Below are 23,490 nucleotides of genomic sequence, written 5' to 3'. Positions count from 1 at the left end.
GTGCCAGCGAGGTCAAACCTCCGCCGTCTGCGGAACCTCGGCCCTGACAGACGGGTTGGCCGGGGCCGGGGTGACCCGGGCAGGTCCCCCCTCCGGCTGGCAGTCACCTTTTCACGGCAGAGCCCTCCGACCCACCGCCCCCCGCTCCGCACCTGCGCCCGCGCCGCTCGCCGCGTCCTGACCCAGCCCCCGGCCTCCGCCAAGGGTCGGCGGCCGCCTCGCCTCCCTCCCTCCCTCCCCAGCTTGGAGCTAATGAATTCTGGCCCAAACCCCCCGCCGGGTGGCCGGCCTCTCCAGCTGGCCCCCTCTGCCCCGCTGCTTGCCGGGGGGGCCAGGGCAGATGTTGCCGGCTGGCGCGCGCACGCCGGAGCCCGGTGAGCTGCGGTGCCAGATGCCGGCACAACCGGTGGCTCCAGAGGGGCGCGGAGGAGGGGGTGCGGGGAAGGGTCCCACCGGTTACAGGACCTCCATCCAACGCCAAGCACGGGCGGGACGGAGATGGGCGGCGGGTGGGCCAGGGTGGGGACGGCTCTTGTGCCTCTAAAATTCTACGACACTGAAATTCTATGAAAATTCTTCCTGGGGGTCAGGGATGCGGGGAGCAGCCAGGCTCGGGCGGGGAGCAGGGCGCGCGCCCACCTTAATCCAGCCCCGCGGCCGCGGGAAGGGCGAGGAGCCAGCGATTACCTCCGGGCCCTCTGAGCTCCTTCTCCTCCTTTCCTTCTGGAACGCCGCGCGTTAAGCCAAATCCCCCCCCGTCACATGGCGCGAAGGCAGGGCGAGGGAATAAGGGCAGATCGGAAGGTGAACCCGAGGCCGCGGATTTGCCGCCGGGCGGCGGACCTCGCGGAAATGCGCCCAGGCGTTTCTCCTTGGATCCGTGGGCGCGCGCGGGCACGCTTCGGTTTGCTCTTCGCCGTAATCCTGGGGACGGCTCACTGCCCTCGCTTTGCTGGGCGCCGAGGCCCCGTTTGGCTGGGAACCGAGCCCCCCCGCACCCCGTGGGTGCTTCTTCCTCGCCGTTGCGTCCCACCACGCTCCCACCTGGGCCCGAGCCAGTGGTGACGGGCGTGGGCGTGGGCGTGGGCGGCCCCTGTCCTTGTGTCACACACGCGACCCGGCTCCCCGGCGCGTGAAACGTGGTTTGGGGGCAATTCTCTCCCTCCTGGGAAGCACCGTGGGGACCCAGGGTGGCCCATGGGGGTCTGGGGGTGAGAGACTCCCAGCAGAGCGGGAGCTGGGGGAACTGGGAAGGTCGAGGTTATCAAAAAGTGGCGGCAGGTCCTCGGCTGGGCGAGGAGACCCCCGGGCTGGCGGGACCTCGACCCGGGAGCAGCCGGAGGGAGGGGGGCTCCTGCGTAGACACGGGGAGGGTAAACTGAGGCACCCGGGATGCGGCCTCTGCGTGCGCCGGAGCTGGGGGTGCACCCCCCTCGCCCCCCCGCCCCAATCCAGCTGGCAGGACCCTAGGGGCTGCGGGGGTCTCCGCAGCCAGGCCTCTGCCAGGACCACCACGCCGAGGTGGGGGGAGCAGGGATCCTGGCATGGGAGATCCCAGGAACTGGGTCCCTGGAGCCGGGATCCCCGAAACGAGCACCCTAGGAGCCGGGATCGCAGAGAGGAGGTGGGAGAGGGGATGCCAGAAATCAGGATCTGGGGGAGAGGATCCCAGGAGCAGGGATGCTGGAGGAGGAGATCCCAGGAGCAGCATCCCAGGATCGGAGATCTCAGAAGGGGAGATCCCAGGAGCAGAGATACCGGAGGGCGACGTCCCAGGAGTGGGAATCCCAGAAGCAGGAATATCAGAGGCGGAAGCACCAGGAGCGAGATCCCAGGAGCAGGGTCTCAGGAGCAGAGTTCCGGGAGCAGGGTCTCAGGAGCGGGGATCCCAGGAGCGGGGTCCCAGGAGCTGGGTCCCAGGAGCGGGGTCCCAGGAGCGGGGTCCCAGGAGCGGGGAAGGATCTGGAGTCCCCACGCCCCCCGCTCCCCGTGTCGCCATGGCCCCGCCGCTGTGGACTCGTTTGCGGGGAGCCCCGGAGGAGGTGGGGGGCGTTGCGGGGGGACCCCCGCTTCCGGCGGGCTCGGACGCTCGTGGGGTGTGGGAGAGGCCGTGCCGAGGGGGGCTGCCGCATCGGCCGCCTTAATTTCGTTTGATTTTCGTTAATTTCGTTTTATCCGAGCGGGCGCGGCGGGGCCGGGCGGGCCGGGCCGGGGGGGAGCCCGGCGGCGCGTGGGGGCTGCCGTTGCCCGGGAAAGGACGTCCTCCCGCTCGAGGAAGGGTGTTCTTCACCCGTGGAGGGGGTGTCCCCAACCCGTCGGGGGTGTCCCCAACACACCGGCTCCCGCGGCTGCCCGGGACAACCGGCTCCGTTAACGAAATCAGCGCTGCCGGGGGTGTGGGGGGGCCCACGGCGGGCCTGGGGACCACCGGGAGAGTCCTGGGACGAGGGGGAGCCCCTGGCACCCCTGCGACCTCGGGGACCCCCCGGGGCAGCCGCCGGAGCCCGGGGCGGGCGGAGCCGCCGAGGCCGCCCGATGCCCCCCGTCCCGGCAAGCAGCGCCCAGGGCCCGGCCCGAGTGGGCGAGGGTGGCCCCGGGGCAGAGACCCACGCGCGACCGCGGCAGAGCCCTCAGCTGAGGGCTGGGCGCCCTGAGAGGGCTCCCTGCACAGCTACACCGTCATCTGCCGGCGTGGAACACCCACCCGTGTCCGTGCGCGGTTCTATGGTTCGCGCACACCCACCCGTGTTTGTGCACCGTTCCCGTGTGTCCAGGCACACCCACTCGTGTCCGCGCACGGCTCTGTCGGATATCTGGACACTCCGCCTTAAAGACAAAAGAAAAGCGAACAAACCGCACCAGCGCCCCGAACCGGCCCCAGCCGTGCGGGCGGCACCGTGCCCACGCGCGGCGGCCCCGAGGCCGCGCAACGCCCTGCACACGCACTCACACCGCCCGTGCACGCTCACACCGCCCGTGCACGCTCACAGTGCGTCAGTGAACACTCACACCGCCCGTGCACACTCACAGTGCCCGTGCACACTCACACCGTCCGTGCACACTCACACCGTCCGTGCACACTCACACTGCCCGTGCACACTCACACCGTGTCTGTGCACACTCACACTGCCCATGCACACTCACACCGCCCGTGCACACTCACACCGTCCGTGCACACTCACACCGTGTCCGTGCACACTCACACTGCCCATGCACACTCACACTGCCCGTGCACACTCACACCGCCCGTGCACACTCACACCGCCCTGCACGCTCACACCGTGTCCGTGCACACTCACACTGCCCATGCACACTCACACTGCCCATGCACACTCACACTGCCCGTGCACACTCACACCGCCCATGCACACTCACAGTGCCCGTGCACACTCACACTGCCCATGCACACTCACACCGCCCTGCACACTCACACCGCCCTGCACACTCACACTGCCCGTGCACACTCCCCCCGTGTCCGCACACTCCCCCCGTGTCCGTGCACGCTCCCCCGTGTCCGTGCACGCTCCCCCCGTGTCCACACACTCCCCCCGTGTCCGTGCACGCTCCCCCGTGTCCGTGCACGCTCCCCCCGTGTCCGCACACTCCCCCCGTGTCCGTGCACACTCCCCCCGTGCCCGCACACTCCCCCCGTGTCCGTGCACACTCCCCCCGTGTCCACACACTCCCCCCGTGTCCGTGCACGCTCCCCCCGTGTCCACACACTCCCCCCGTGTCCGTGCACACTCCCCCCGTGTCCGCACACTCCCCCCGTGCCCGCACACTCCCCCCGTGCCCACGGCCGCCCCGCAGCTCCTTACCCCACTCCGCCGCCCTGGCCCCGCCGCTCCGGTGCCGGGGACCCCTCGCACCCCACGGTGACACCCGCGCCCCGCTGGCCCCGGCCCCGTGGGGCTCGGGGTCCGCAGCCCGCCGGCGTGGGCCCTCCCACGGGGGAAAGCCGGCCTGACCGAGCCTGGCCTGGGCGGGCGGGCACCCAGCCGGTCACCCCCGGCGCACCGAGGGCCGCGGGGCCCCTTCGTTCCCGGCGAAAAACGGGAAAAATCGGAAAAAACGGGAAAAATGGGGAACAGTGGGGGATTTTGAAGCGTTTCACCGGTCGCGGAGAGGCGGAGGGGAGCGCGAAGGCCCCGAGGGCTCGACGGGGAAAAGAAATAATAATAAATAACAACAACAAATCATTTAAAATAAAAACAACACGGGTAATAATGAGAAAACCGAATCAATAATGACGTAATAATGAGTATATTAAAAATTATTATTACGAGTGCTGCTGCTCCGACGGGCGATGACAAAGCAGAGCGGGCAGACGGAGCGCGGACCCCCGAAACCGGTTCGCCCCCCGGTATTTCCCTTCCCCTGCCCCCCCGCCGCGAGCTCAGCCCCACGCGGGAACGAGTGTGTGTCCCCCCCCCCCCGGCACCAACGGCAGCGAGGAGGAGGAGGAGGAAAAGGAGCAGGGAGCGGGCCGGGGGGGGCCGCGGGGTCGGGGGGCTTCGCTGCTCCTCGCCCGTGGCTCGCTTTCCCTCCAGCCTTCCCCACGCGTGACCGGCCGCAAGCCCTTCCCCACGCGTGACGGGCGGGTATCACGTCTGCCAGGCGGGGCTGGGTCGTGGGTGGGTTTTTTTTTTCGTTGGAATCGTTCGCCGCTGTCGCGACAGGAGAGCGGGCACCGGTTGCTCGGCCCCGGCCTTGCCGCAGCTCCGGGAACCGGTCGCCGCCTCTCCCGCCCACCCCGAGCCCGGGGGTCCCGTCCCGCCGCCCCCCGCTCGCCCCTCCCTGCCCCGCAGAGCCCGGGGTGCGGGCCCGGGGCCACCGGTACCGGCGGAGCCGCTCGGCCCTTGCAACCGGCCGCGTCCCGGCTCCGCGCTCCCCGCTCCGGGCTGCTCGACGGCGATGTTTTCTTCTCCCTTTCTTCCTTTTATTTAATTCTTCTCCTTTTATTTTATTTTTCTTTTCCTTTTTCTTTTTCCTTTTTCCTTTTATTTTTTCTTTTATTTCTTCCTTGTATTTTATTTTTCCTTTTATTTTTCCTTTTATTTCATTTTTTCCTTTTATTTTTCCTTGTATTTTATTTTTCCTTTTTTTTCTTCCACTGTATTTTATTTTTCCTTTTTAAATTTTTTTCCTTTTATTTTTTCCTTTTATTTTGTATTTCCTTTTATTTTTTCATTTTATTTTTTCCTTTTAGTTTCCTTTTTCTTTTTTTTCCCCTTTTATTTACCTTTTCCCTTTTATTTCCCTTTCCTCTTTAATTTTCTTTTCTCCTTTTGTTTTCCCTCTTCTTTTTACTTTTGCCTTTTTCCTTTTATTTTTTTCCTTTAATTTTTTTTCCTTTTCTTTTCCTTCTATTTTTTCCTTTTATTTTCCCTTTCCCTTTTATTTTCTTTTCTCCTTTTCTTTTATTTTCTCTTCCTAGTTCCCTTTCCCCTTCACTTTACTGCTCCCTTTTCTTTTACCGTCTCCCCCCGTTTGATCCCCCCCCCATTTTCCGTCCTTTCCGCGCTCTTTCCCACTCCAGCCACGGGCCCAGGCCGCCGCGCCCACGGCCGCCCGGGGCCCCCCAGCCCGAGGGCAAACCCGGCCCTGGCCTCCCCGGGCCGAGCCCCGTCCGGACGCCCCGGAGGCCGGGGGAGGGCGGGGGGTGGGGGCCCCCCCGGTGCCCTTCGCGGGTGCCGGTCGCGGGGGATTGAGCTGGGGGCCGCGGGGCTCGCGGTGGGATTAGCCGCTAATTTAGTTATTTTTAATCCAGCGCCGTTACAACCGCTTCGATTTGAGGGGATTCGGGGCTCCACGGAGGGGGTGTCCCCCCCCACGCCCCCCTACTCCGAGGGGAGGCACCGCCGCCGCTTTCCCGACCGGTTTTGCCCCGTTGCGGAGAGCGGCGGAACGGAGCCCACCGGGGGTGGTGGCGGGGGGCTGCCAGGGACCCCCAGCCTGGGGAGGATGGCGGAGGGGCCGCTCCGGGACCCCCGGCCTGGGGCGGGGGGGAGCTGCTCGCCTGCGTCCCGGTACCGGTACCAGCACCGGCCGGGGGGGCTGCAGCCACCGGGAGCGGCTGTGCCGGGGCCGGAGGGGGTGTGATTTGGGGGTACCCCGGGGGGGATCCGGTAGCGGGCACCCAACCGGGGGGAGAGGGACCGGACCCCCCGCCGCCCCCCTGGCCCTGCCCGCACTGCCGGGGCCGGGCAGCGGCTGTCCGGGAGGGGGGGGCGGCTCTTTGTTTACCGACCGGTATCACGGCCCGGCGAGCGCAGGAAATTGCGTTTCCGTTAATTTAAAATCGTTCTGCCCCCCCGGCCCGCGCCCCGCACCCCCAATTCTCCCCCTCCCCTCCCCTCCCCGCTCCCCCGTGGCGGCACCGGAGGCACCGGGAGATGCGGGGGCGGCGGGGGCGGGGGGGGGGGGCGGGGGAATAAGGTCGCTTCCTCCGCATCTCCCTCCCCTCGGCCTCCCCTCCCCGCCCACCCCCCCACCTCCCCAAAACCCACCCCTCCCCATCTCCCGGGGCTGAGTTCTCCCTCCCCGCCGGGACCCGCGCTCCATGGACGGGCAACCGGACCGCCCGAGCTTCGCCTGGAGCGAGGTGCGGGGCGGGGGGGGCGGGGGGTGGAGGTGGGGGGATGCTTGGGGGGGCGGGGGCTCAGCCTCCTGTCAAAGTTTTTAACTCCTTTCCCCCCCACCCCGTTTTTAACCCTCTCGGGACGCCCCGCCCGCTGGAACGGGGAGAAATGGGGGGGTAGGTTTTAAATGCCTCCCCCCCCCCCCCGCCCCCGGGGTGGGAGAGGGGTGGCGGGGAGGCGGTCATGGGGCTGAGCTGGGGTTGAGGGGGGGGGCCGGGGAGGGGCGGGGGTCTGAGGAAGGTGGGGGGGGCTCCCTTCCCTCCCCCCCCCCGCCTACTCTCGCCTCCTCCGCTCCCTCTCGCCGTCTCTCGCCTTTTCCCCTCTCTCCCGGTACCGGATCCGCAGGGATGAGCGATGGAGTGGCCGAGCCCGGCAGCACCGGGCGGGCCCGGCAGGAGGCACCGGCACCGGAGCCGGAGCAGAACGGCGGGGGAGGCGGCCCCGACACCCCGGGAACGTCGGTTCTCAGCCCCGGGCCCTCCAAGGGCTCCGGCCCGGCCAGCCAGAGCCCCTCGGGGGCCGCCGAGGGGGATTACTGCCGCCGCATCCTGGTGCGAGGTACGGGCAGGGGTCCCCCGGGACCCCCGGGACCCCCCCCACCCCAACCCGGCTACGCTCGCCCCCGCCGCCCCGCTCCGAGCCGCGGGGCAGCGGGATAAGGGCACCCCCCCACCCCAAAACCCGGGGCACCCCTTCCAGCATCTCCCCTGCATCCCCAGCTTCCCCCCTGCATCCCCAGCTTCCCCCCCGCATCCCCAGCCCCTCTTTGCGCCCCCTCCCAATTCGGTTCCTGGGAACGGGGCCGGGGTAGCGGTGGCAGGGTCACGGACCCCCCCGGGCCAGCTGAGCCCCTCCGGGAGGGATGCGGAGGCAGCGGGAGAGGGGCGAGAGCGGCAGCTTGGCTTTTTAACGCGTTGTCGCAGGAGAAAAGCGTCACGGAGCGGCGGCGACTTAGGGGCTATATATATATATTTCCTTTTTTAAAAATCATTTTTCCCCTCTTTATAATGTCACTCGCTCGGCCGGGGATGGGGGGGGACACGGCGCGACCCGGAGCCTCCCGCCCCGCAGCCCACCCTCGCCCCGCCGCCGACCCCGGGGTTTCTCCGCGTCCGGCCCGCGTTGAGCGAACCCCCAAAGTTTGGGCTCCCCAGCCGGGATGCAGCCACCCCCCTACCACAAACCAGAGCCTGGCGAAGTTCGGGGACCGGTCCCGGAGTCTCGCGGCGGGGGGGCGTCCCCATGTCCTCAGGGGTCGCGGAGGCCGAGGCAGGGTCAAGGCCAGGGTCAGGCCTCCCCTCCGCCCCGGCCTGGGCTCTGCGTCGGGCTCAGGCTGGGAGCGGGACGGGGGTCGGTCCCCAAACCCCGGGACGGGGGGGTCCCTGTTTCTCCCGGTCCCGGGGACCCTCGCCCGGGAGCGCCCGATCTCACCATCTTGCTGCAGCCGGCCACGGCGCGGACAAAATGGTGGCGGGGAGAAAGGCCACGGATCAACGGGGACGGAACCGAAATAAAGCGGGGAGGGGGACGCGGCGGGGAGACCCGCTCTGCGGGGCCACGGGCCCCAGCCCTCCCCCGGCCGGGGTCCCGCTCCTGGGGACAGAGTGGGTGCCGAGCCCCGGCCCGTGCTGGGGAAGCGCCTCCGGGTTGATTTTTCCGCAAAGTGAGCGTTTTTATTATTTTTAATTTTTTTCCCTAGTGTATTTTGAAATATTTTTCATTTTCCCCCAGGGCCGGCTGAGCCGCTCTCCCCCGCCTCGCTGGCTGCCCCCACTCATGTCCCCAGGCCCGAGCGGGTCGTTCCCAGCCGCGCTCCGTCATTTTTCGGGTGCTCGCCGCGGAGGGGCAGGGACCGCGTCTCCCCCAAATCTTCCCTCTCCCAACCTTCGCCTTCCCTGCGTCCCACTCCGGCCCATCCCCGTACGGGACGGACCCCGCGGCCGCTGCGACCGGTCAGCGTTGGCCCGGGGAGCTGGGCGGCCATCCCCGTCCCGCTGAGGTGCCGTTGGGCGCGGGGTCTGTCCTTGGCGGGGATTAATGGGATGGCTGGAGTGGGGGGTGCAGATCTTGGGGTGCTCAGCCCCCTCCTCCCGCTCACCTTGCGGGGGCCGCCCCAGCACAGGGGGGGTGGAGAGCTCTGGAGGGGGACCCCCCGCTGCTGTTTGGGGTGCACCGAGAAGGGCCGTGCACCCCCCAGGTGCCCCCGGCGTGGGGAAGAATGGGTGTCGGTGTTGGGGGCTGGCGGGGTGACCCCCAGAAATGTCCCCAGGGTGCGGGAACAGGGGTGTGCGATGCGTCCCTGGGCGTGCGGGGACACTGTGTGCGCCCGACCCGCCGCTCGTGTCGGCGGGCAGGATCTGTCCCCCCTGCGCCTCCCGGGCTGGTAAACCCCCGTTTACCGGCTCGGGACGGGGGTCGGTGCCCCGAAGCGGGCTGGGGGCACCAATAATACCCGGAATCGCGCCGGGAACGCCGTCTGGAGCGGCGAGGGCGGAGGGGCAGGGGCTGGCGGCTGCGGCTGGAGCGCGCGAGGGGCTCCGTTCGCCGCCGTTGTTGCGCGTGGGGGATGGCGGCGCAGGCATGGAGGCGCGGACGCGGTCTGGGCTTCATCCCTGCCAACGCTCTTCTCCTCGCAAAATGGTTCCCAGGCTGGCATCCCCATCCCGCCGGAGACGCCTCCAGTCTGCCCGCCACCCCCTTCCTTTCCGACAGCCCCGCGCCCGCTTTTTGGGGGTGCGGATGGAGCCCTCTCCCACCCTGACCCTCCCCAAGCCCTCTGCGGCGCCGGTGCCGCCGCGCTCCAGCCTGGAACTGGGCCGGCCGTGCTGGGATGGTGCCATCACCGCCGAACGCAGCCTTTGGGACTGGGGTCCCCGCGCCCGCCGCCCCCGCGCCAGCTCCGCCGCCCCCTCCCAGTGCTCCTCGCTGTTTTCCCCCTTTTCCTACCCCAGCAATTTTATAATCCCTTCGCGCCTGAGTCAGCCGGAAAGAGGGAAAGCAACTTACCTCCAGCCGGGGATGCCGGGGACCTCGCATCCCCTCGGGATCGGGAGCAGGGCCCGGAACAGGGGCCGCTTGCCCGGTGACTGGTTTTTAATGGGCAAGGAAGCCACTGGGCAACTGGGAGCTCTGGGCTGACCCAACGCTGGCGTTGCCGACGCTTTGGGGAAGCTGGCGCAAGGAGCGCGAGGGGTTTGGGGTCCGGCAGGAACCCGGCGGGCAATTCCCCGCACTCGTTTTTAGCGCCCGGTGCCGCACCCGGCACACGGGGACACGTCCCGGCCCGCGGAGCTGGGACAGGCGTCCCGGCACCTCGAGGCTCCGCGGATTTTTCCGGGCGAGCTCGTCCTTTGTTGGCGGCACGCAGAGCCGCGGCTCCTTCGGCGAGCGCCCCGCGGCGTGGCGGGGGCTGCGCGGGCGCCAGACCCTCCTGCCTTTGTTTCCCACCTCGAGGCGCGGGCAGCGGGCGTCCCCGCTCCCAAAACCTCTCCTTTAACAGAGACCTGGCCCCAGGTGGGAGCTACGGCTTTTCCGGGAAATATTCTGGAGAGCAGGGGGTTGTGACAGAGTGAAAATTTTCCCGGTATCCCCAAGGAAGGGTAGAAACCAAAATTAAAAATCTGTTTAATTCGAGCTCTTCCCGGTGCGGAGCTGTTTTGTGCTCCTGGCTTTCGGAAGCTGAGATTAAATTATTTCTGCGATTAAACGCTCTGATTTTTTATTTCTCTTTATCTCTACGGAAAAAAAAAATTAAAAATCCCTATTTTTGTGGAGACTTGTTACTGTTTATAAATCTGTGGCATTTGGGGCAGGAGGGGACACCCAGCTGCGGGACGTCGCCTCCTCCAGCCACAGCTGGGGGGTTTCGCGGTGGCGGCCGCGCGGAGCCCCGTCGCTCGCCCCGCTCCCCTTCCCTGACGCCCTTCTCCCCGCTTCCCTCCCAGATGCCAAAGGGACGATCCGGGAGATCGTGCTCCCCAAGGGCCTGGACCTGGACCGGCCCAAGCGGACGCGGACGTCCTTCACGGCGGAGCAGCTCTACCGCCTGGAGCTGGAGTTCCAGCGCTGCCAGTACGTGGTGGGCAGGGAGAGGACGGAGCTAGCGCGCCAGCTCAACCTCTCCGAAACCCAGGTAAGGGCCACGGCGGACCCTCCGCGGCGCGGCCGGCCCCGCGGCCTCGCGGCCCGGCGGCGTGGGGATGAGCGTGATGGCCGCCGGCGTGGCGGGGGCGATGGCGGCGGGAGCAGAAAGCGGGGCTGCGGTGGGCGAGAGGGATTTTCCCGGAGCTTGGCCGGCGAGGAGGGATTTTTCCCGTTCTTCTCCACGGTGTGGAGAGAACCTGGGTGAGCACCGGTGGGAGAGGCTGCGCCTTGCTGGGAAGTGGGCGATGATGTCCGCCGGGCAAAAAGCGCGTCTGCCGGGGTTGCGATGGTTTCGGCTTGAAAAATCGGCACAGAAACAGGAGTGATACTAAAACCGGCGGAGAGCGCAGCAGAACTGGGAGCCCAGTCAGCCCAGTCTGCGCCCGCTCCGGCCAGTGAGGCGCGTTCGGAGACCGCCACGCGGTTTCCTCCATTCCGAGAGGAAACCATTTCAATTTTTCCAGACCTCGCAGAACAAACCTGTCCCGGCTCTCGGCAGCCGGGCTCCGGGCTCCGCCGTGTGCCGAGGGGCTGTGATTTTGGGGAGGCTCCGTCGCTCCGCGGGCGCTGTGGCACCGGCCGCGCAGCTGCCGCGCAGTCCTGCGACAGGGGCGCGGAGCCTTGGCGCACCAAAAAGCGTAGCTCCTTCCTCTTTCGGTGACGGAGCGGGTTATTATTTTTATTTTTTGGTAGGGGACAGGTTTCCGTCGGTGGGGTGTGTACGGCGGGGTGCCGGTGGCTGGCACGGCCACGCCGGCATTACGAGTGCAGCGCCCCAGCGAGCCGGGGGGGGCCCTTTCCCGGGGTCCCGGTGTCGCCTCCGCGGAGCCGGGCGGGATGCGGGTGGGCTCGGGGGAAGAGCTTTGGAAGGGACGGGCAGCGCGGGGCACAGGGCTGTGCCGAGCGGGGCGCCGGCGGCCGCGGGCTCTCCGGCGGGACGGCCGTCCCCTTATTTACCGCTCACTCGGGGCCTCGTTGCTGCCTTCGTCGCTCGGTGAGAAAATTCACACCCCGCAGGCCACGGCTGTCTGCTCCGCTCCGCTCTCCTCCCCCCCGCACCCTCTTTCCCCACCCCTCTCCCTCATCCCTGTCTTTTTGAATCCCTCTCCGTGCTTTTCACGGCGTTCCCTGCCCTGCGGCAAACTCCCGGTTGCACTCTCCCGGCTCCCAGCCCCCTCCCCGTGCCCGGGGCCGGCGGCACGCGGCCCCCTCCTCTCCGTGGCGGGGCGCAGTCCCCTCGGGCGGCGGGTTCAGGCTCTGGGCACACTCAGGCGTCGCCCCCGCCCCGCTGCCCCCGCCGTTCCCGGCTGGGAGGTTTCCTCGGTCGTCACGGGAGCCGGGTGGCCCGATTTGCCGGTGATCAGAGTATTTTGGGTACTTCTGGGGGTTTTCCTCCCAGCTGAGGAGTGGCTCCCAGGACACAGGGCAGGCCGTGGTCCAATCGTCCCATCTGATATTTTGGGGGTGTGTTCCCAACCAGCGGCACGGCGCGGCTCAGCCGACATTTGCGTGGTGCCGGCGGCTGGGACAGCGGGACGCATCCTTCCCATCCGCTCACTCAGTGCTGTCCTGGTTTTGGGATTAGGAAACCCCCCACCCCGGCTTTGCTCTCTGCAGGGACCCCTGGGTGCGAGGGGAGCCCACCGCGTCCCACCGCGTCCCACCGCAGCGGGGAAGAGCAAAGCGGGGTGGTGGGCATGGAGGGAGGGAGGGGCTGCTGAGGAGGGGTTAGGTTTTTCGGGTTTGTTTTTTTTTTTCGGTGCTTGCGAGCGTTCGGGGTTGGGGGAGAATGATTCATCGCCGCTCTGCGGAGAGAGCGCGGCGCAGCCAGCGTGACGAGATGGGAAGAGACACGACGTTGTCGCGGCTGGAGAGCCGCAGCCCCGCGTTCCCGTCAGAAATCCCGCCGGGGAGAAAACGGGCCTCTGCTGGGCACTTTCCGTTTTTTGGGGAGAGTTCGAGGCAGGGGGCCAGAACGGCCCAGCACCGTGCTGGGGAGCGGGGTCTCCCAGATTTCTCGTCTCCGGCCGCTGCCCCCTGGAGCGGGGATCACCCCGCCGGGAGCTGCTCCCTCCCCAGCCCAGCGCCATTCCTGCTTTTTTTTCCTAATTAACCCGTGGACACAGCCCGCGTTAAGTGAGTTTAATTAGCCGGTAGGGTGTGTTCATTAATTTGTCAGGCCTGGAGATGCGGATGGGCCGGCTGCTGCGTCGCAGGTGAGCTCGGCGCGGGGGGCTGCGGAGGGGCCGCCCGAGCCCCCCCCGCTCCCCGCGGGATGCAGCCCGTGTCCGCGCGTCCGGCTTTCTCCCGCGGCGTCAGGGGAAAAGTGCCCCTTCTTGGCGTCACGCAGGGATGGCGAACCGGGGCCGCGAGGCAGAAGGACCACGGGGGACGGCGGAGGGAGGATAATTCCCGCAAATCCCCTCGGCGGAGGAGAGGCGGGATGGGCTGGCCCCGGGGATTTGTTCGCCCGGGCCGGGAGGCTTTGCTTTCTGGGTCAGGAGTTCAATGCCAGGCTCGGGTTCAAGTGACCTGGCGCCTTCTGCCCTCCCTGCGGCCAGGCCGGAGCGGCGGCACCCGCCCGGGACCCCTTCGAGGGCCGGCTGTCCTGGAAGAGCCTTCGTAGCGGGACGGTGGGGCGCAGAGCGGAGAGAGGTCCCGGTGGGGAGGGGGGTCCCGGCACGGGGCTTTCAGGGCTGCCGTCCCCCCGACGTGGAGCAAAACGTACGCGAGAAGGCAGCTGGGCCGGAGGCGGGGCGGGAAGGGCTATTTATAGCCCGGCAATTAAGAGGACGCTGTTACAAAATTAATCGCCCCTCCAGTCATTAACAGCTATCGGCCTCCGCAGCGAGAGGACAGCGAAACGACGGTGGGAGCCAGCACGAGTTGTCCTCCCGGGGGGAGAGCCGCAGGCAGGCTGGGGTCTGCGCGGGGGAGGCGTCCCGAGCATCCCGAGTCATCCTCGGCGCTTCCCCACGGCACGAGAGGCGGTGGGACCGTAAGGCCGGCCTCTGTGCCGCAGGGCAGCGCGTCCCTCGTCTGCGGAGTCTCTGCGCTCCGCGGGGAACGGGGAGGCTGAGTTTCCAGAGCTTTGGGGAAAAAAATCTCTTTTCTAGTGCGAAAAACACGGGTGTTGCAGCCCAGCGTGTTCTTTGCTGAGGAGACATCCGTCCGTCAGCCTCTCCCTCCCTCCCTCCCTCCGCCCGTCCATCGCGCTCCGCTGTGCGTAGAACCGTCTCTGACATCTGCCGCGGTTCGCGTCGCCTCCTCCCAGCCGCTTTTGTGCCTTCGCCGTCTCGTGCCGTGGGTGCTTCCTCCGACGTCCTGCCGTGGGTGAATCCCCGCTGGGGAATGTTTCTCCCCGCTGCCTGGGGCAGCCGCAGCTCCGCACGGGGTCGGGGTGCCCCGTCCTAACGCAGCCGGGTTTGGGGGGTGCTGCTCGCGCCCGGGTGCTCCCGTCCTTCCCCGTGTTTAACGGCTCCCGGCGCGGATCCGTCCGCCCCTGGCCTGGAAGGGCAGAGGGTCCCGGGTCCCGCTGCAGGAGGCGGCCGCTGGAGATGCCGGGGTCACCCTGGAAGATGCCGAGCATCTACCGTAGCTTCCCGGTCCCCTTCCCACCCGGCAGCCCGTGCCGGGGCACGCTCGTGGACGTGCACCCGCTCACGTGGAGCAGCTAATCCTCGCGGCGGGGGCACGTGGTGGGGTTCACCCCGCGGCCGGCGGGCGTGCTGGCAATAAATCCATGCGATAACCGGCTACCACGCAGCGGCAGGACCGCGCCGGCACAGCCCGGCCCCCGCCCCGCCGCCCTCCGCAAAAATTCGCCTTTTTGGCGTTTGGTTTCTCCAAGCGCCGAGGGGGGACGCGCTGGAAATAGGGCTCTTCTGTGGGATGGCTGGGATGAATTTGGTAATCCCAAACGTCTGGGCGCCTCGACGTTGCCCCTGGCTCAGCTGGCGCTGGGCAGAACGGCTGGCGTCAGTGAACGGGAAATAATTCACGGGGATTTTTATTGTTAAGCGTTTTCAATCGAAAATGGCCCCACAGTGAAAATCCGTTTCAGAATTTGCGATTGAAAATTTTTGTTCTACGTCTCACGAGAGGGCTGGGCGTTCCCAGAGTGTATTCCAGGTGGATATAATTTCAGGGAAACTTTCCTAAAAATGACCGTTCCCCATGGAGATCGGTTCTGGGGACAGTTTCGGATTCGGCTCTGGCGCAAGTCTCCTGCTGGGAGCAAACCACAGCGATTTGCCCTGCGTGTGGAAAACGGGAGGAAACACCACGTCCACGTGGATAATTTCCACGGGATCCTGGAGCTGTGGGAGGGGACGTGACAGCAGGGACAACCCTGCTGTCCCCCCCACCCAAACTGGGTGCCAGTGGCTGAAACAACAAGGGGGGCTCTGCTGTGGGTAATGCCACCCCGCGCTCCCACGCTGCAGCCGGTCCTGGGCAAATCCTGACGGATACTGGAGCCCTGGGGCTCCGTACCCCTGAGGTGCGGCTGGACGCATGGCGCCAAGCCCGTCCATCGTCCTGGGCTGCGGCCGAGGGTTTGGGGCGGGTGGCCCAGCGCTGTCGGGGCGCAGGGGGGTTGGCGGAGAAGCCGAGGGATGGATCCGTCCCCGCTCGCACTGTGGGCGGGAAGAGGCAGAAGGGGCGTGCGGCCGCCGCGCCGTTACGAAACCTCCGGCCGAGGCGGCGTTGGGCGCCGAGCCTGCCCGCTTACACAACGCCGAGGGCCCGCCTGGCCAGGCCCCGACGGCTCCGCGGCCCCCTTGGCATGGAGGGAGGAGGAGGAGGAGGAGGAGGAAGGGTGGCCGGGGTGCCAGGGGGAGATGGTGATGCGGCAGGCTGGGCCCCGCTTTCCCCCGTGCCGCGGCCAGTGTCAGCTGGCAGTGGCGGGGAGCTAATCCTGGCGAGGAAAACGGCCTCGGCCGGCGGCTTGGAAGAGTCCCCGAGGGCCGGCGTGCCGGAGGGACGTGGGACCCGTGACAGCGCTGGGATCGGCCCCCCGGGGCAGGGCAGCCAAACAATCAACACCCTGAAAACCCAATAACGGACCCCCCAGCCCTGCCGGGGGCCCGGGCGATGCTCACGGGTGTCCCGGGGCAGGACGAGGACCAACCCGTCCGGCCGAGGGGCTCGGGCGTTTGGGGGGCGCTGGGGGCTGCCGGTGCACGCTGATGTAAACAGGGTTTAACGAGCAGGCGTGACGGACCGGGGTGGGCAGGGACGGGGGCTTGGGCTCCCACCAGCAATGGTCTAAAAAAAGCCGGAGAGGGCCCCGCCCTGTCCCGGCACGGCCACATCCTGCTCCGCGGGGTCGGGAGCGCTTTGGGTGCTGGGCTGGAGAGGCGGAGCAGGGCCAGCGCGAGGCCGGTGACCCCGGATCGCTGTGCCATGGGGCGATGGGCTCCCGCCCCACGCCTTTCCGTCCCTGGAGCGTGCCGGCGCGGGGTCTCCGTCGGGATGAACCTCTGGGAAGGAGTTCGGTCGCTCGGAGGTGTTGGGCGGAGGGCAAGGGTTGGAGCAGCGTCCCGGGTGCAGGCGCTGCGGTTTGGGGACGGGGGGGTCCGGGTATGGGGCGTGCGCGAGGACACGTATGTGCGTGTGCTGTGTGCACGCAGGCGTGCGGCGTTCGCAGTGCGGGAAATGGTTTGAAGCGCTCGGCGCAGGATGGGGCGCGGGTCTTGAGCAGAGGGCAGCTCAGCGTATAAATGAAATGAAATGAAAATACAATGAAACAAACCAAACCAAACCAAAATAGAATAAAATAAAATAATTAAAATTAAATACCGTACAATACCCCCGGCTCCCTGAGCCAGGCAGGGCTGGGCCGCGGGGGCGGCACGGTGGGGGCCCTGCGGCCAGGCTCTCCGAGGGCCGCGCGTCCCGCTGCCGGGTGCGCGGTTCCCAGCCGGCCGGCGCCGCGCGGATGCGCTTGCTGCGGTAGAAGCCGCTCGGGAGCAGCGGGAATCGCGACGTTGCTTCCCCGGCGGCCGTCGGCGCCGTTTCTGCGCTTCCCCCGCCTGTCTCCTCCGAGCGCTCGCTGCGTCTGCGTCTGTTTGCTGGGGGAAAGCTCTTTTTTGGGGAAGAAAGACAGATATCCGGCCCTTCGCGCACCGCGCTGCCGGCTCCCGCGGGAGCCTTCCTCGGCGGTGTGGGGTTTGTTTGAGATGATTTCTCTTCGCCTTACACATAAGCGGGAGCGTGACGGGAGTCACGTAGCCCGTGACGGATGGACCTGCGCCCGCCGTCCGCGGGGGCTCGGGCCCTCTCTGGCGCCGCCGGGCACCTCGCGAGGAGAAGGGGAGAGGGGGACGGGGCGAGCGGCTCCGTGCTTCCCAGGGGAAGGCGCTCGGGGGTGGGTACCGGCTGCTTTTCCCACCGGGAAGCGTCTCCTGAAGTGATTTCAACCTTCCCGACCGCTTTTCCGCCCAACGTGGGGTGCAGGTCTCATGCTCTTGGCCGTGGCCGGTTGGCCGCCGCATCCGGCCCCGCCACCGGCCGGGAGGGGACTGCCCTCGCTCCACGCAGCAGGCAGCTGCAGCTTCCGATCCGGTGAAAAAAGTGGATGGGAAGAAAATCTTGTGTGGGGGGGGACAGAAGGGTGCCTGGCACCTGCGGAGAGGTGATGGCGGTGGTTGGTTGTAGGCTGAGAACTGTTGTCACGAGTCCTGAAGGCTTGGTGTGACTCGGCCGGGCTGGGACAGGATCTGGGGTCACCTCTCCTCCAGAACAACCGCGTTGCTGTGCTCAGCATCCAGCCGTCTCACGCCAGCCCGGCACCGCCGCTCGCCGGGCTCTGCACGTCCGTGGTGCCGTCCGAGGGGGGAACGCGGGACGGCGTGACGCCGCGGGGACTCTGCCCCTCTGCTCCGCTCCGGTGAGAGGGGAGGCTGAGGGGAGGCGGCGGAGGATGTGGATGTCGCTGAGAGACGAAGGAGCGGGGCTGGAGGGGAGTCACGCGTGGGCCTGACACGGGCTGCGTCGGGCTGAGCTCACGTCTCCGGCGATGGGAACCGGGGGCTTGATCGTAATGGAGGATGAAAAGGACATGGATCCGCTAATTAGCGACAAGCTGCGAATGAGCTTTAGCCACGAGGGCAAACGCGATCCGGCTCATCCCGCACGTCACCAGCGCGGATGGGGAAGAGCTGCCGTCAGCCCTGCGAGGTGTGAGGAGACCGCGCTCCCTGAGGCACGTCGGGCAGCGCCGCGGAGAGCGTCTGTCTGTCCCCGCGGCGTCGGACAGCCCTGGCGAAGGAGTGCGGATATTCCGGCTGGGAAGGGGCTGGGTGCTGGGATGGTGTCCCAGCGGCGGCACTGGGAAGGAGGAACCCAAGGGGTCCGTTTTCCCTGAGGACCACATTGCCACCCTTCCCCGGCCGATCCCTGCGGCGCGATGGGACGCCTGCGACCGGTGTCGCCTCCACCTCCCGTCCTTCGGCGTTTCCCCTCCTGTCCCGGCGGCGCGGAGCTGGGTCTCAGCTCGAGGGATGCTCTGAGCGGAGAGCGCGGCGGCTGTGCGTTTCTTGCGCCGGGCCTTCGTTAAGACGCCGATAATGACACGGGATCGCGGGGCTGCGGGAGCCCCGTTTGGCCCCCTCTGCGCGCCCCAGAATTCGGCAGCTCTAGGAGGGCCCAGCCAGAAAAGCTGGTGGGCTGCTGATTTGGGTCCCTGGGACACGGGACGGTGGGAGCGCCCGGCCCTTCCCAAACCCGTTGCGCTCGCCGGCGCGGAGGGGACGGCGGGAGGGGACCCGGCCGGGCTGTGACGCGGGCCCAGCAACGCCGGTGGCAGCGAGGGACGCGGGGTCCCTGTGCGGGGCTGAGGCGCGGGCGGGTGGGGGGCATCCTGGAGAGCTTCCGCGTGGGACCCTGTGGCTAAGGGCGGGTGGGACGTGGGCTGCAGCCCGTGGTGCCGGCAGGTTTTGGCTGGGGGACATTAGTTCGGCCCCGTGGCCCTGGTGTCCCCGTGTGGCCCTGGTGTCCCCGTGTCGCCCGGGAGCATCCCCCCCCGAGCACCCCCAGCCTCCGGCCGGCTTCGCTGCGCTATTCGGTTGCCGGGACGGGGCTGGGGGGCTGACACCTCCTGCCCACGGCGCCGGGGGACGCGCAGGGCCGTGCCGGTGACCCCGCTGTCCCGCCCCTGGGATTGTCCCACGGCTGGGGCGAGCGGGACGAAGCCTTTCCCCCCGCGCTGAGGTTTATTCCCGGGGTCCCGGCCGGCGCCCGCTCCGGTCCACCGCGCTCTAATCCGAGTGTCTCCCCATCGTCTCCTTCCCGCCCCCCCCCGCCCACCTGTCCCTCACGCCTCTCTCTGTCTCTGTCTCTGCCTCTGCTACCCCTCTGCTCTGCCAGGAGGGACGGGAGCGGGGGGCTGCCCTCCCCGGGGAGCGGTCAGGGGGCGCGGGGGCAGCCGCAGGGGGACGGGAGCCGCGGGCTGGGCACTGGGGGCCACGTCCCGCCCAGGTGAGTCAGGGCAGTTTTGGGGCGAGGGGGTCCCACGGGGCCCTGGCCCGGCCTCGCTCCTGGCTTCGGCCCCGGGCGGGTTGGGGAGGGGTGTCCCCGGCTGGGTTTGGGTGCAGAAGCGGGTCTGTGCCCGGAGGTCTGGGGTCCCCAGAAGCCACCCTGTCCCCACACCCTAGCAAGGCCAGGGACCCCCACCCTGCCCCGAGTCTTGGCCTGGCGAGGGAAGGGTTTGCAGGGAGGGACACAGCCCCTGGGATTCCCATCCCCGGGCTCCCATTCCCGGGCTCCCATCCCCAGGATTCCTATTCCCAGGCTCCATCTCTGGGCTCCTATTCTGGACTCCCATCCCTGAGCTCCCATCCTCAAGCTCCCATTCCCAGGATTGCCATCCATGAGCTCCCATCCCTGGGCTCCCATCTCTGGGCTCCCATTCCCGGGATTCCCACCCTCGACCTCCCATTCCCAGGATTCCCATCCCTGAGCTTCCATCCCTGGGATCCCACCTCTGGGCTCCCATTCCCAAGCTCCCACCCCTGAGCTCCCATTCCCAGGATTCCCATCCCTGAGTTTCCATCCCTGGGCTCCCATTGCCAGAATTCCCACCTCTGGGCTCCCATTCCTGGGATTCCCATCCCTGAGCTCCCATCTCTGGGCTCCCATTCCCAAGCTCCCACCCCCGAGCTCCCATTCCCGCGATTCCCATCTCTGGGCTCCCATTCCCAGGGTTCCCAGCCCCGCGCTCCCGTCCCGCAGCGGCAGGCGGGAGCGATTTCTCCCGTGCCGGCGGCGGGGCCGGCTCTGGCGTGGGCGATTATTTAATACGTCTCTCTCTCTCGTGTCTCTCACTCTCTCCCGGCTCTCGCCTCTCTCCCCCCGGCCCCCGCGCTCTCTGTCCGTCCGTGCCTTCCCGCCCCCCCGCCCCGTCCCCCGCCCCGCTGCCCTTCCCCAGGTGAAGGTCTGGTTCCAGAACCGGCGCACCAAGCAGAAGAAGGACCAGAGCAGGGACTCTGAGAAACGCTCCGCCGCCTCCTCCGAGTCCTTCGCCACCTGCAACATCCTCCGGCTGCTGGAGCAAGGCCGGCTGCTCTCCGTCCCGGCCTCCCCCGGCCTCCTCTCTCCCGCCTCCAACCCCATCGGCCATCCGACGGGCGACGGATCCGGCTCGGCCGCCCCGGGAACCCCGTCCCCCGGCCTCGCCGGTGGGAGCAGCCCCCCGGCGCCGGGAGCCTTCGGCCTGCAGGTCCCTTCTCTCGCCTCCTCTTCCTCCTCTTCCTCCTCGCCCCGGCTGCCGGCCGCCCCGCTGTGTTTCGGGGGCCCGCTGCTGGGCCTGCACGACCTCCCCGGCGCGTACGGACTGGGCGCTTCCGCTTTCGAGCCTTACACGCGGCTGGAGAGGAAGGACAGTTCTCTACCCAGCAAGAAGCCGAGCCCTTAAACCGAAATCAGTGTCAAAAGGTCCCCCCGGCACCCCGTCCCGTCCCCGCGCCCCCGCACCGGGGTTTGGTTTGGCAAGCGGGGCGCGGAAGGCGGTGTGCCGCCGGCATGCGCACACGCGTGTGAGAGCGTGCACACACGCGTGTGAGAGCGTGCACTCCTGGTCCCAGCCCCGGGCGCCCCGATCGGCGGCGGGTGACACCCCACAGCTCCGAGCCCTGGGGCTGATGCTGAACCGGGTCACGGCTGAGGGGGGTCCCCGGGGGTCCCGCGTCGCCGGCGCTGTGTCGTCCCTCGCTGACGTTGCCGGATCCGCCAGGGCCGCGTCCCCCGCCCCAGGTATCGCCCCATCAGGGTTGGGAGGACGACGCTGTGGTCTGTGCTGGGACGATTTTGGGGGGGTCACCGCTGAAATACCGGGGAGCAGGAGGGCACCCCGAAGGGGTGAGCGCAGCGCGGTGTCGGGGTCCGTCTCTGCCTGGCCACGCTCCCCTCGGGCAGGCGCCAGGCCTCAGTTTCCCCGCCCGCGAGGGGCTTTGTGCTCCGGCTGAGGCTGCGTCCCGGCGGTCGGGGGGTCTGGGGTGGCAAAAACGAGGGGGAGGGGACAGGAGGGCCCCCCCGGGCAGAGCCCGGTGTGGGCATCGCCAGGGCAGGGCGCTCGGGTGGCGTCGCCGGGGCACGGCATCCCCTCGGCGGGACGCTCTGTGGGAGGGGACGGGGACAGGGGGTTCTCCGCCACCGAACCGCCCCTGCACCCCACATCCGTGACTGGGAAAAGGGGAAAAAAAAGAGGAAAAGCGGGAGCTGGGACGGGAGCCAAGCTCGCGAGCGTGGAGCTCTGAGAGTCTTGCATTCCGGTTTTTTGTTTTTTTTTTTTTTTCCAGCAGATATAGGGCGTTCTGGGAGGGCGGGGGGGGAGAAATTCAACACAACACATGAACCCCCCCAGGAAAGGCCTCGCCGGGGCGTCGAGTTCCATAACGATGATTACCCCCGCGACGGCCCTGCGCCCAGGCTGCGGCTCTGCACGGCCCCGGCCCGGCTGTTGCCGGGGTTTTGTGGGGAAATACGGAGCAGAAATGATTTTATGGAAAGGTGCCGGCGGTTTTTATTTTTTTCCGTTAGATGGAGCGTTTCTATGGAATAGTATTTATTGCTCACCTCACGCCTGGAGCACTTTACGGGAGCGAGCGCCGAGGTCTCGCCCCGCTCCGCGGAGCCGGGGGGGGGTCGGCTGCAGGTGGGGAAACCGAGGCAGGGCGCGGGGTTCGCCCGACGCCCCTGCGCCCCGCTTGCGATTCGGGATCTTTGACGGGACCGATGGCTTTCTCCCCTTCCCCGCGTCACTTAATTTATATTTCTGTCGCCGCCGGTCCTTCCCCGGCCCGCGAGCGCGGTACGAGAGGCAGCGAGCCCAGGCGGGCGGAGCGGGCGACGCCGAGACGGGGGCATCCTGCTGCCAGCCCCCCCCCGGGACTTGTGCTTCGCTTTTTCCCTCTGCCCGCAGGAATTTCCCGAGGTTTTTCCGCCCGCCCCGGGCTCGCTGGGAGGAACCTTGGTCTGGTTTAACGGGGAAGCGACCCCTCGCGCCTTCATGGGTGGAGGGGGCTTGGGGGCATTTCCAAAAAAGCAACGTTCAGGTGTTTTCTCCGAAGGAGCCCCTACAGCCTGGCGGTTGTGGGGGTCTCCGGTGGTTTTGCCCGGCCGCGGGCCAAACCCGTTCCGCAGACTGAACCCAAAGCTGCTGCTTGTCCAAAGCCTCCGTGTCCCAAAGCGAATGCCCCCAGCGAAGCTGTCCCGGGGGGGGGGTCTGGGGGTCCAGTGGGAATTGGCCTCACCCCCCAGCCCACCCTGCTCCGCTCGCCTCCGGCAGCTCCTCCTGACTCGTACAATCGGGGGGAAAAAAAAGAAAAGTCAAAAAAAAAAAAAAAGTACTGGATGTAAAACTTGACGGAATGATGTGGTTTCTGATGGTTAATAAACGTGATGTCCTGCCTCCACCTGCCTCCTCCTCCTCCGTCGCCTCAGCCTCGCGGGGAGGTGTTCTGAAGCCCACCTGACCCCCGTGCATGGGCATACCGCCCCCCCACCCCAGCAGCACCCCAACACCCCCTCCCCGCTGCCCCCCTTCCCCAGGGCTGTGCTGAGCACGGCCCCGTCCCAAACACCGGACCACCACCCCCCATCACACCCAGTGTGAGCCCCCCCCGCCCATCACACTGGGTGCGAGCCCCCCCGCCCCCCGGGCCTGATCCCAGCCCTGCCCAGCCTCTGCGCCCACAGCCTGCAGCGGGTGGGGGGTGCAGACCACTCCCCTATACCCCATCCCACCCCATCCCATCCCATCCCATCCCATCCCCATCCCATCCCACCCCACCCCATCCCATCCCATCCCATCCCATCCCCATCCCATCCCCATCCCATCCCCATTCCCATCCCATCCCACCCCATCCCATCCCATCCCGTCCCCATCCCATCCCATCCCATCCCATCCCATCCCCATCCCACCCCATCCCATCCCATCCCATCCCCATCCCATCCCATCCCATTCCCATCCCCATCCCATCCCATCCCCATCCCATCCCATTCCCATCCCCATCCCATCCCATTCCCATCCCCATCCCATCCCATCCCATCCCATCCCATCCCATCCCATCCCATCCCATCCCCATCCCCATCCCATCCCATCCCATCCCACCCCATCCCATCCCCATCCCATCCCATCCCCATCCCATCCCATCCCATCCCCACCCCATCCCATCCCATCCCATCCCATCCCCATCCCATCCCC

At 67.6% G+C, this 23,490-nt stretch overlaps 1 protein-coding gene across 1 annotated transcript; it reads left to right on the top strand.

Annotated features, from left to right (window-relative positions):
* Positions 1-6,535: 6,535 nt before the first annotated feature.
* VAX2 (ventral anterior homeobox 2) lies at positions 6,536-20,834 on the top strand. Its single transcript, XM_086746432.1, has 4 exons — positions 6,536-6,604; positions 6,987-7,199; positions 10,586-10,773; positions 20,215-20,834. Exons 2-4 carry the CDS (start codon positions 6,989-6,991, stop codon positions 20,698-20,700), a joined length of 885 nt encoding a protein of 294 aa, XP_086602558.1. The 5' UTR covers positions 6,536-6,604; positions 6,987-6,988; the 3' UTR covers positions 20,701-20,834.
* The last annotated feature ends 2,656 nt before the right edge of the window (positions 20,835-23,490 follow it).

Source organism: Chlamydotis macqueenii, chromosome 4 (genome assembly GCF_036417535.1).
Source record: "Chlamydotis macqueenii isolate bChlMac1 chromosome 4, bChlMac1.mat, whole genome shotgun sequence".
Classification (NCBI taxonomy): domain Eukaryota; kingdom Metazoa; phylum Chordata; class Aves; order Otidiformes; family Otididae; genus Chlamydotis; species Chlamydotis macqueenii.
This window is presented reverse-complemented; position numbering and strand designations above follow the sequence as displayed.

Bases quoted from the DNA above. Each gene is read 5' to 3' on its own strand.
- VAX2 (XM_086746432.1), top strand. From the start codon at position 6,989: ATGAGCGATGGAGTGGCCGAGCCCGGCAGCACCGGGCGGGCCCGGCAG. The intron at 7,200-10,585 runs GTACGGGCAGGG...CTTCCCTCCCAG, and splicing joins CCGCCGCATCCTGGTGCGAG to ATGCCAAAGGGACGATCCGG. The intron at 10,774-20,214 runs GTAAGGGCCACG...GCCCTTCCCCAG, and splicing joins TCAACCTCTCCGAAACCCAG to GTGAAGGTCTGGTTCCAGAA.